General features: G+C 45.5%; 3 protein-coding genes across 3 annotated transcripts in view; 1 reads left to right on the forward strand and 2 right to left on the reverse strand.

Annotated features, from left to right (window-relative positions):
- Positions 1-5775, forward strand: part of MELLADRAFT_114195 (uncharacterized protein) — a gene marked incomplete at both ends in the record, with an annotated part of 6787 nt that extends 1012 nt beyond the window's left edge. The window contains 17 exons of the mRNA XM_007419041.1: positions 89-173; positions 402-421; positions 480-527; positions 950-1048; positions 1379-1417; positions 1804-1977; positions 2420-2636; positions 2761-3180; positions 3221-3322; positions 3379-3432; positions 3505-3759; positions 3827-4240; positions 4310-4458; positions 4515-4963; positions 5044-5122; positions 5166-5606; positions 5746-5775. Of these exons, the coding sequence (XP_007419103.1) occupies positions 89-173; positions 402-421; positions 480-527; positions 950-1048; positions 1379-1417; positions 1804-1977; positions 2420-2636; positions 2761-3180; positions 3221-3322; positions 3379-3432; positions 3505-3759; positions 3827-4240; positions 4310-4458; positions 4515-4963; positions 5044-5122; positions 5166-5606; positions 5746-5775 (3075 nt within the window). The remainder of the gene's footprint in view (positions 1-88; positions 174-401; positions 422-479; positions 528-949; positions 1049-1378; positions 1418-1803; positions 1978-2419; positions 2637-2760; positions 3181-3220; positions 3323-3378; positions 3433-3504; positions 3760-3826; positions 4241-4309; positions 4459-4514; positions 4964-5043; positions 5123-5165; positions 5607-5745) is intronic.
- Positions 5776-8740: 2965 nt separating this feature from the next.
- On the reverse strand, positions 8741-9311 carry MELLADRAFT_84819 (uncharacterized protein; the record flags this gene model as incomplete). Its single annotated transcript, XM_007419046.1, has 3 exons — positions 8741-8763; positions 8813-9065; positions 9114-9311. 3 exons carry the CDS (start codon positions 9309-9311, stop codon positions 8741-8743), a joined length of 474 nt encoding a protein of 157 aa, XP_007419108.1.
- Positions 9312-10509: 1198 nt separating this feature from the next.
- MELLADRAFT_114196 (uncharacterized protein) lies at positions 10510-10954 on the reverse strand (the record flags this gene model as incomplete). The annotated part of the gene is made up of 2 exons (XM_007419045.1): positions 10510-10871; positions 10924-10954. 2 exons carry the CDS (start codon positions 10952-10954, stop codon positions 10510-10512), a joined length of 393 nt encoding a protein of 130 aa, XP_007419107.1.
- Between the last annotated feature and the right edge of the window lie 538 nt (positions 10955-11492).

An 11492-nucleotide genomic window follows, 5' to 3' on the forward strand; every position in this document is an offset into this window, starting at 1 on the left:
GTATACTCACATTTGTCAGCAACCAGCATAGCAGCTGACAATTGTAAGAAGTTGAACAAGCAATAGACCATGTTGTATTGACCGACAGTACAGTGCAGTTCAAGCGATACAAATTGATTCAACAAGTAAAGCCTCTGGATGTACGGAAAACACTAGCAAAAAAGAAACTGAATGTGATACCATACAAACCAGGTGTACTAATACAAGAACGTCAGACAAGACAAAGAAAATAGAGAAACATTGCATTGATCATTGCTCAATGATAGAGTAGTGGAAGCCCTCAATTAAAACACCAGGCTCAACGGACCCTTCACTGACAAACTTGATGTATAAGGCAAGACAAATAGGACGGGTCAATGCGACAGTGTGAATGAAAACCTCCGGGGCCTCGCATTGTATAGCAAAACGAAGGCGTTCGATCGTAAGTCCTTTGAGAGCGTTTTCTTTGACATGACGGGGTTTGCGAGTGAATTCCGTAGATTTTGGTAGTGGAAGGTCTGGATCAACGTGTTGCTTGTAGAGCCGACGTAAACCATCAATCTTCGCATTTGGGGCAATATCGACGCTAGGAGCTTTACGCTGGAGTACTTCTTTCAACATGCGACGAGTGGTAGTTGAGGCCAAGGGATCGAAGTCATCTTCATCGGTGTCCATAGCAGTAGGCGGAGCAGCGGATATAAATGGCTCAAGGCGGGGTAGCCATTCTTTTTCAAACTCTGCCACCAAATTGGCCTTGAGGTGGTTAGGACGAGACGTGGTGGCCGGGTTGAAGTGATAGAGGATCAAATAGAATTCCAACTTCTTGATCGATTTCTTCTTGCTCATATAGTCGTGATCAAGAAATTTGCGAAGGCCCCCTGGTAAGGCTTGCACAGCGTTCCATAAAGGATGGAAGCGAGTGTCGTCGTTTGGCGATCGTGGTGGCTGTTTGGTGGATGATGGTGGGTAGCCTTCGAGAGTTGGGGTTGCGGCTGAAGCCGCTCCCTTCTTCTGCATAGTACCAAGTATCTCGGTTGCAGTGGTTGGCGACGTGACCGAAGTGGAGCCGGTGGAGCCGGAGTCTTTTGCCTTCTTGGCCATCACTACGTTCGATCAATATTTATAAGTACAGTGATCACAAGCTTTCAGAGATAGGGTGTGGTAAGACTTACATGGAATATTCAAGGTATTTGAAAACGTAGGGAATCGAATCGGTATATTAAAGCCAATTGAAGACCGGTCTATGAGGAACTGAAAGTCAACAATAGAGATCAGTACACTTGAACTACAATAAATCGAAGAATATTTCGCCGAGAGACAGAAGATCATGTGTACCTTAGAGGCTTCGATTATAGGCTTATTCAAGGATTTGTTTTCCAATTTGAAAGTGATATGGTAGCTTTGGAGTCGTAGGTTAAGAGCTTATTGCACGTTGATCGTGAGTGCGATCAACAGGAGATGAGATGTTCCGGAAATAAAGGGTCAAAGACAGAAGACACAGATAAAACACAGCGCGGTGATATTCAGTCAAGAGTCATGTAACTGGAGATGGGGATGCTAGGATGTTGATGCGAGAGGGGGAAGACCAGAACCCGTGATCGTATGAGCTTTACTTATACTGTTCCAGTCGACGAGTGTACATGCCCTACGAAGCAATGAGTTTGGGTGAGGAGCAGTGTAAGACCCTTTATGATGATAAAGGGTTAAGTATAAACGTGTCCAAACCAAGAGGAATGCATGGTGAGTTTGATCCGAAGTTGCTACTAGAAGCTGTTGCGGGGTTCTGGTGTTTACATCTTTCAATCCCTTTGGTCCGTGGCGTAGGTGAGTGACTCACCAATTTTAGGTGATCGTTATGAGGCATATGTCTCGTTCGAGCGGCCCGGTTACTTGTCTATCTCTTGGAAGCGGTTTTGTAGGCGTGTAGATCCCTTTGAGATCAGATATGGTAGTTATCGTAAAGGCACCCCACTTTTGTCGCGTTGTTTGATGACTGAGGTATAGTAGGGTATAGTAACTTGTAGCTTGCGCGAAATCATAGACTTGCCATATGTCCTTTGATGTGTTGGACGCAAATATGGCTCATGTTTGCTTGAGTGTAACCAGGTCACTGATTTTTGGTGAGGATGATCACAAGAGATCATTCCTCATCACATGGAAACACACTACAACTCTCAAGTGGACAATGGACAAGGATAGTTGATTGAACATCAGCCTTTCAACTTCTTTTACTAGGCATGATGTGTTGAATGCGAATTAGGAATCCATCATGAGATATATATTTACACATATAATACGTGATTCCCAGCCAGATTTTCTTTCAAGGACACGTTAGGTGGACGTCTTTTGCCTACTGGCTACTTACTTTGACACATACTAGTTTTTTGTTTTGGCTTATTGCTTTCAATGACACATGATGTCTTCAATCCCTTCAATCCAGAATCCTCCTCGTCGAAGCTTGCGAGGCAAAAACATACCTTTATCTTCAGAAGCACGCGGACCAGCCCCTCTTCAACCACCTCATTCTTCAACGTCGCAGCCACATCGTTCATCACCTTCTCCGCCGCCAGCTACCTCAGCTCCCAGTGGTTCGAGTAAACAAACCCGCTCCGGAAAGCGCCGGAAGCGCTCACCTTCACCTTTCAGCTTAGCAGACGGTAAGCTATGTCTTGATTTTGTCTTCCTTTTGGTTGGAAGCTTTACATATGTGTAAGGTGGTTGCGCTGATCACTTAATTATCTGTACATCACCGACACCCGCTGCCCCGCCTCGGGATCGTAGGAAGCAACACACCAGAACCACAAGGAGTAACATCTGGACGTCTTGACGATGTAGGTGTTCTGGTTGGAGCCAAGACGTCCCGAAACCGATTGGTCGATCTCCTCAATAAGTTTGTGAAGAATAAGAGACCAAGGCTCAGCCGTGACAACAAAGTCTCAAGGATTCGATCAACTCACGAAGTCAGGCCCAAGCGGGTAGCAGATGACTCTGAACTCCATATCCCTTCAGGTCCCCCCGCCGGAACACAGGATGCTCATCACGAAGGACAAGTTGTTAAAGATCCGTTTGCGCCAGATGATTACGACTTCAACCAGCTCGAGCTCCCCGACCTGATTCAAATTGTTGAAGGAATCGGCTTAGATGGCAAGACGCTTCCCAAGGATAAACTGGTTGTTCTGTGTAATCAGAACCGTGATCTAAGTACGTCTGGGCCTGATTCAATTTTAATGCTGGCTTAAAGTGCTGATGCCTGATCAAAAACTTTCGGCAGTTCGCATACCTCGCCACATGTTCCGATTTGCACTGCCAAAACCTCAAGCTGGCTCTTCGCCCATACCCACTGGTTTGTCAACTCATCTTGATACTGATTGGATGAATGTGTTGACTAAAATGAGTCAGTCTCACCCGCTAACCCCTTATCAGCTGGACCAGTGTCTCATCACAAACGTCGTGGTATGTCTTTTTGAATATCGTTATTGGTGTCGATTTGGCCCAAGCTGACCCGCCTCCTACCTGTGCACACAGATGACGGGCAACCATCCCTTATACAAAGCTCGACGTGTACTACTCAAGGTTCTACATCAACTGGACCAGATCAAACTTCCATCGTAGCCGGTGCAACACTTTCCAAGAACCCAATGGAAGCTAAGGAAAAAGTAGCCAATGACTCCGTTTGTCGTTCCGAGTCACCAATCAGCAAACAAAGAGATAAGGGTAAAGGAAGAGCAACATCTCGTGCACCTTCCGCGTCTTCGGAGCACATCCCAACATCAGACCCAGGTCAGTAGTTCCCCAGTTTGGTACGTAGAATGAGTGTATTTCTGATGTGACGCTTTACATCTCCCAGCCGGACTTTCTCAGAAACAGCCCACTGAGAAGGATGTGCTCCAGGACAACTTTCCCAGTCTGGAACACCGACGTCTCCGTTTCCCTCGCCCTAACCCAACCTCTAAACTAATTCCAACGGCTGACCCAGAGTCAACAGAGCTTTCTGACGACGATTGGCTTCCACCAGACGACGACCAATCGTCAAACGATGCCAGTGATGGAATTGAAAATTCGATTTCTGATAAACAAAGCCCGCCTCGCGAGTCCATCAAACACAAGCCAGCGCAGTCTTGGTCATCTCCACCACCTTTCATGAAAACCCAATCACAGCCTGCCTCGGCGGGTCCAGCCCCTGAGTTTGATGAATTTGATGCTCACGGCCAAGGTCCTTGCGAGGAGGACAAAGACGAGCCTCAATGGCGTTTCAAATATTGTAAGTTGTCATACGGGTCCCTACAATACTATTTTATGTGATTATGATTACTGAAGTGTGACATTTTAGATCAACTTAAACACTCACTGGCAGAAACCAATCGTAGACTTGAGCTCGTGACCAAGGATTTGGACGTCTTATCGCAGGTCGTGAGTAAATTTGCAGATGTCAAACCTACCGCCTCGCCTGAACCAAAAATGCGGGGCGGAAGATCCGCTGTGAGTTCTTATTTTGTCTCTGGAGCAAGAGGAACTAAGCTGACATTGGCCATCAGTTTTGGATGCGGCTCCATATCGACACACTCCTAGGCCGTACTGAAGATACAACCAGGCTCCCATCTCCAGCGACTGATGAAGATCAGATGGCATGGAAGATTGATGTCGATGTTGATGATTTTCAACCGTGTCCCGGTCCACCCGAAGCATCCGCATCAACTTCTGAAACGTCTCCTCCAATCAGTGACCGGCCAAAACATCCCAAAGCAACAGCTCAACAGCTGATAGTCATGCGGACCATGATGCAATTTGTGGGAGTATCTAGCTTTCGTCCCGACTTCGCCAAATCACCATCTTCTGCACAGAACAGATGGTTGTGGAATCTAGCTTTTAGCATCTTCATCAAGCTGGTTGAGTGTGGTGAATATCCGGGCGTGTCGCTTGATGCAGACAACCAAAGATACCTCAAGAGACTTTTAAATACACGAGTACGGTCTCTTATGAAACGGTTTGTTGTATTTTCTCTCTCAACTTCAGGTGCTCCAACATCGTCTAATGAGAATATTGATATGTAATACTGACACCTAGGTATCAGCAAGAAAGTTGGGCTGAGGCTCGAAAAAAGAGCGCTGCCAGCGCAGTGCGAAGACGTGCCCGGCTGAGCTATGTGGGTCAAATCCTCTCAATCTGCTTCCCAACATCTCCATTAGACTGATGCAAGTCTTCGCCAGACAAAGAAGCAGCGTGACCGTGTAGTACTTGCACAAAAGCCCCTGTGGCCCCTTTCAGCTATCATCCAAGCGGCTTGCAGCGACGACGAGACGGATCACGAGGGTTGTCTACACCTTGACTCCGACCAACCACAAGCTCCAGTTCACATCCGAAAGCTGAGTTGGCGCAGCTCTGAGTTGACAGATACCATTATACTTTTAGAAGAGTATAAAGCGCGGATAGATGTCAGTATTCCTAAGCCGGCAACACCAAAAGATCGACGTAGTTCATCAAGTAACGGACGCCCTCCACGCCCTCGACTCCGGTGTCCCAATGCTCTGATTTCAGATCATGCCGCCCCTTCTGGTCTTCCCATAGACTGCTACTCGCCACAATACCTTGAAACATTGACACCTTTTGAAAGGTCTGCACTTGATATTGTCCGCCAACCTCTTCTCTCAACTCTAATACCTATCATAAAGTCACTATGATGATTGCTGATCATGTGAGTCATCAATATGATATCTCTTTGCGACAGTTTAATTACTAACTATATACATGAATTTATTCAATTTTTAGATGACTCTTAATTGTATTGCAAGTCATTAATCTGAGATGTCTTTCAAGCTCCTCAACTCTGAAGATACTCAATACATACATGACCTTACTGAAATTCTAGACATTCAAGAAATACATTGAAGGTATCTATCGTTCCATAGACACCAATGCGACTGTGGACACATTCAAACTTTTGTGAATCGAACCAGGTTTATACATCATCCAGGCGCAGTGCGCCACAATTTCATCTAATCTGACCAACACACTTTCAGGCTTTTCCCATAACCGTAACTCGACCTGGACGTCTGGTGCATCAATTCTTGAAAATGGATTATACTGACTGGGGGAAAGTGGACGGAAAGCTTGTACACAAAGCCATGTATCTTTTTTTATTTTGTTTGGCTCTGGATTTCGGCGATGTGTAAAGATAGAGTGAATTCGACCAAAGCAGGTGTTTCCTTGAAGTGATTTGAAGATAATAAAACTGTCTTTGCGACTTGCCTTGAATGTTGAGAAGTTTACATCTAAATGTGCAACTTGATTGTAAAATATTCCTTGAGCTGAAACTGGAGAGAACCCGAGAGAACTCTCTTTTGACATCGAAGCCCATTTTTCTGGCATCACCCATATGCAGTCATCTTGCCTTTGTGTATTCAAGCGCTTAGTCAATGATTTCAAGACGACAGGATCAAGAGATTCCATCTTTGAGTTTGAAACTTGTCTTCGGAGTTTTGGTGACGGCTCGTATAGACCTTTCAAGCGTGATATGTAAGGATGAAGAGCCTCAGGTAGCTTTTCGTCTTCAAGAATTCCTGCAAGATTTCCCGCGCGACAAAAACTCTTCATGAATGTCATTTCGATCTCGCCTTGTGAAAGACAAACAAGTTAAGTTCAGTATGTCAATAGAAGGCAAAAAGTTTAGAGATAAGCTTACCTATGTGATTATTATGACTTGCTTTAAGGATTTTCCCCATCAACCTTTCATAAGGGAATGACCACCAAGCGCGAACTGGGCCGGATTTTTCAAGGCAATCAGCTAGATGTATAGCCATGTGATGGTTACAGGTTGGTTTACAATGCTCAAAGAGCAGGAATGAACTCTCTAAATATTCCCGTATATGATGGCGGTATGAAGATATGATTTCAGATGTCATCACTCGCTTGAGTGCCAGGTTGACCAGCGATACCAAATGACAGAAGTTCTTGAGGAGTGACGATTTGACATGATCATGACCATACCACATTGGAATGAGGATCAAAGGTAATTGAATTGTAAATAAATTTCTCCACTCATCAGCTTTCAGTTTGCCAAATGAGGCTTTACCCAAAACTGGTAGCGCACGTCTGATCCAGCTAGGAATATGAATCTGAGGAAGTAGCGCATTGATTTCTTTCAGCATGGGCGCATCAAATATAATCTTGTCAACTGGTGGAGGTTCCCATGTGCCGTTCCATCCTTCTCCCAAAGGAACAAAATCCTCGTCACTTGAGTCCGTATTTTCCGAAAATAAGATATCATTTATGTTCTCATCATCATCTTCATTCTCTTCTGGTATGGGGATATTCACGTATTTTGCTTGTGATTGTGGATTTGAGTGCTCCGAAAGAAGATTCAATAACTCGACTGTACTGATTGATATTGGCTTATCTTCATCATCCGTGAACTCTTTCATTGACCAAAATCGTCGGCAGTGCCAAGCTAGTAGTCCGAGTAAAAGGTTGTGCATCGAGTCAACAACGTGACAGTCGATGATGTCCCAATACTCAAGATCAACCAAAACTGAGTAACGAACTCCATGGGTTTTAAAAATAGTTTCCCGCTCCTTGACCGTTTCAGCATCCCGAGCTGAATATGCCCATTTTTTGTGCTGGCAAGTGGTACGGGGTGGCCAAGATGAGGAGTCAAAGTTCTTTGCGTGCGCCTTCATCAAAAGACATATGGAGCAGAAGTAGTTGGCATTTGCACTTGGAAAGCCGAGTGATCGTCGTAATGCAGGTAGATCTGCTATAAAGAGTAGCAGGGCAGCTCTGATAAGGCGACCCTTTTTATGTGAATGCGTCCGTGAAAGAAGAAGGCCTTCCTTCCAAAGAACTTGCAGCTGAGTTACGATTGGGCGTAAAACCCAATTCATCTGCTCGAGGGATGGTTCCCGCGGCCCTGGAACGACCCCCACTAAAAAGACGTTTTCTGGTTGATAACGAATCCGAAAGGGTAGTGTCAGACACACCAGTACAATGAAGGTTATTGATACATGGTGACCGCTTTGCTTGTTCCCAAATGGATTGATTCCATCAACAAACATTGCAAAGGTAAGATTTCCACTTTTAGCAGTAAATTGTTTTCCATCTCGGCCGCGAAATGACTTCCATAACCTGGCTTGATGTATATCTTGAACAGGTTTATCCGGGTCGAAGGGTTTGGCTGACTCTACCAAGGACTCGTCAAGCCATGACTCAACGCAAGGTCGCGAAAGCAATCGCGCAATCCAGTCAGAAAGGCTCTGAAATGCATAGCGTCGCACAGGGACCTGACTTCCTCTAGAGAAACGTAATAGAGGTTCGCCACAGAGACGCTCGGTAAAGTCGATGTCGTTTGATGGCATAGCAGATAACTCGTCATCGGGCTCCATGGACTCGGGTGGACCACCTGGAATGCTAGAAATCCTATGATTACATGTGGGTGGTGCGCTTTCAAGGGGATACAAAGCAAAGCACGATGGGCAGCAATTCATGTATATAAGTGTTGGATCAATTTGCAGCCATCCAAAAACCGTCGCAATTGTCTTCGGGATCCGGCGTAGAACTTCGTCATCGTAAGGTAGAAGCTGATCTGGTGAAGCGGTGGGCCTCAGGCCATGTGTCAAAGATAGCTCGATGTTGCTTCTTTGCACATCCAGAAGCCACGATGTAGTCTTCAACGAAGCGTGGCTAAAGATGTTCATGAGAGCTGCAGCTAGTGCTGCGTGCAAGTGTAGTGGATTGATGAACTCCAAGCTGAATTCGAAGAATCGTGCTGTTAAAATTGATCTGGGTAAGCACCTTGACGGATCAAATTCAGACAACTCAGTCACGACTGAAAAAAGCTTACCACAGCTGTAAGCTTGAATACCGGACACCTGCACTGATTCTGCGGCAAGCTGGCCTTCTACGGTGTCAACATGCTCGTCGGTAGTATTGCGATCATTTGAGATATCAGCCGTCTCATGGGAAGGTCTCGATCTACGAGTGGCACTCGTTGTGAATGGCCGATCATTTGACGAATTCGTTTGCCCGCTCCCAGATGGTACCACACGAAGGTTGGAACCCAGGGCGACTCTTTCAAGCCGTGATGCAAGATCATCCTGACTTGCGATATGGGTCTGAGGCCGAGAACTGGGAGATAGCCGTACGGGTTCAACACTAAGGGCTGCTTGAGCCTGTAGTCGTAGTTCTGTCCGTTGATGGGCTTCAAACGCCTCCGGACTCAGCTCAATGCCTGGACGAGAGGTCCCATTTGCGTCTGTAAACCGGGCAGCAAAGCAGTTGTGGGCTTGGCAAGTGCAGATATGCCTTCGGGTTTGACGAGTCTTCTTTGTGGGGGATAGCATTTTGCAAATAAAGTTGAAGATACAGTAGTTCGATTAAGGGGATATGATTTCAGAGCTCTTCAGGTCACAGAGGATACAAACGATAAAAGGGAGATTATGGAGCTGTGGTATCTAGTTACAACGATCAATACCTGACATGGTTGGGTTGAATCACGTTTGGGGTTTCAGACTATCCTGTGGCACGGATGGAGGTCCACAAAGGAAGATTGATAGTTATCAAGGATTGATGGCTACCGTTTCAGAAACCTGGTTTGACCGTTGAGATGACCGCGTTCACCCTGAAATATCCGGCAATAACCTATCAACCAGATCGAAGTTGATCTATATTCGACACCTGTGTAGCGCCTACAAAGTGACATGTAAGCCTATGTCGGTATGTCACACGCCATGGACAGCCAAGCCGAAATTTGGCCCCAGTGCAGTTTCAGGTGTCCTGGAGCATTTCTTTTTGTCCCAAAAACACAAGTTTAAACTATCTAAAGTATCTCAAAATTATGTAGGAGTAAGCCATAGAGGTCCTACTCATTCTCATTAGCTGCAATGCTGTACCTCACCAAGATGCTTTCCAAGTCTTTAGTCAGAGCGCTCTGGAGACCGCCAGAGCGCTCTGGTGACCGTCAGAGCGCTCTGATTGTGTCCCCAGAGCGGTCTGGCGGTCCTCAGAGCGCTCTGACCTTGGTATTAACCCCACCTTGTCACCTCTCATCACCTCGATAACCTCGGTAACCTTTAGTTTTCATCTATTTGATACCCTCGCATTAAGTAAATCATTATTCCCGAATTAGAAATTCAAAGTCAATCAATACTCACTTGATCCGCCAAGAATTTGAAGCTCACAAATCAACACTCAATCAAGCCCTTTTCACTCCAAAGACTCATCGAAGGCTCACATATCTCGTTCAAGCCCTTTTTGCTCTTGAAGATTCACCGGAAGGCTCACATATTGATCTTACACTCACATACTTACTCATACATCATTTCGAACAACTCATTGGACGGCTTGCATGTTCTTCTCACACTCACATCTCACAAATCATTTCATTCCATCAAAACCTTCAACCCGATACTACCTCAAGCAAATCACACACCAATTACATTCACGTCAAAGCTCTGTGAGAGTCTTTCCTTAACTGATCCTACATCCACATCATCATTTAATGCATTGCATCGCTAATTTTCAACAACTACTTTTACTTACTCATTCAATCCCTTCATCATCATCTTCGTTCATCTCGTCTAACCACCACTCAAATTCGAGATCCTCATCACCTGGCATCTCCAACTCTGCGGCTTCATCCACGTCGTGCGGCTCTGCGTCAAGGATTGGAGTGACCCAAGATTGTCTTGACTTTGCTGCCAAGGCCTTCCACTGGAGTTCGAGTGTAGCTTCGACTTCGGGTGGTTGCTGACTGTATTCTAGGGTTCTACTCAGGAGTTTTGACATACCGACGTTCCATGCTATCCATAGTCGACTACGGCTTTGTGTTAGATGTTCGAGAAGCGAACGAAGGACCTCTTTGCTTTCTTGTAGACGATCTGTCATCCTTGGTTTCACCGAACCTACTACCTTCAACATCCTTCTGTTTGGAATGCTTTCAGTATCATCATCTACATAACCACGATTCCACGATCACAGATGACATCAGAACAGATCACTTCGGGTGGGCCAAGAAAAATCACTCACCTTGAAGTGCAAGCGCAGTGCGCAGTGCTGACATCTTGCCCTCTAGATTCACAGCCCACTTAATCATCTGCCGACATTCCCGACCGACTCGACAGAGCTCATCATGAGCATGTATCATATCTAGGTAAGCCTTAATACCTTCTTGTGTCTTTTGATCTACAGCCCATGCCTCCCCAGGGTGAGTCAGCTGACCAACATCCCAATATGGGTCATAGACCGAAAGTGCTCGTAGGTCTTCAAATACGGGGCAAATGAATTTGGGGCCTTCTGGGAAATTGTCGTTGAAAGCATTGACCAAACGTTTAAATGTATTGTATTTCGACTTGAATCCCGCTTGTTTTTCGCTTAAAGATTTTTTCATCTTCTGTTGTACACGGGTACCTAAGTTCAATTGAATCATTGTATCAGTGTATGCAATGTCATCTGAAGGGTTAAATCATCGCACACCAGCACGTTCGTCACTATGCTTTTGCATAGTGAAGACATCAATTTTTGCA

The sequence above is a fragment of the Melampsora larici-populina genome, assembly GCF_000204055.1.
Source record: "Melampsora larici-populina 98AG31 unplaced genomic scaffold MELLAscaffold_122, whole genome shotgun sequence".
Classification (NCBI taxonomy): Eukaryota; Fungi; Basidiomycota; class Pucciniomycetes; order Pucciniales; family Melampsoraceae; genus Melampsora; species Melampsora laricis-populina.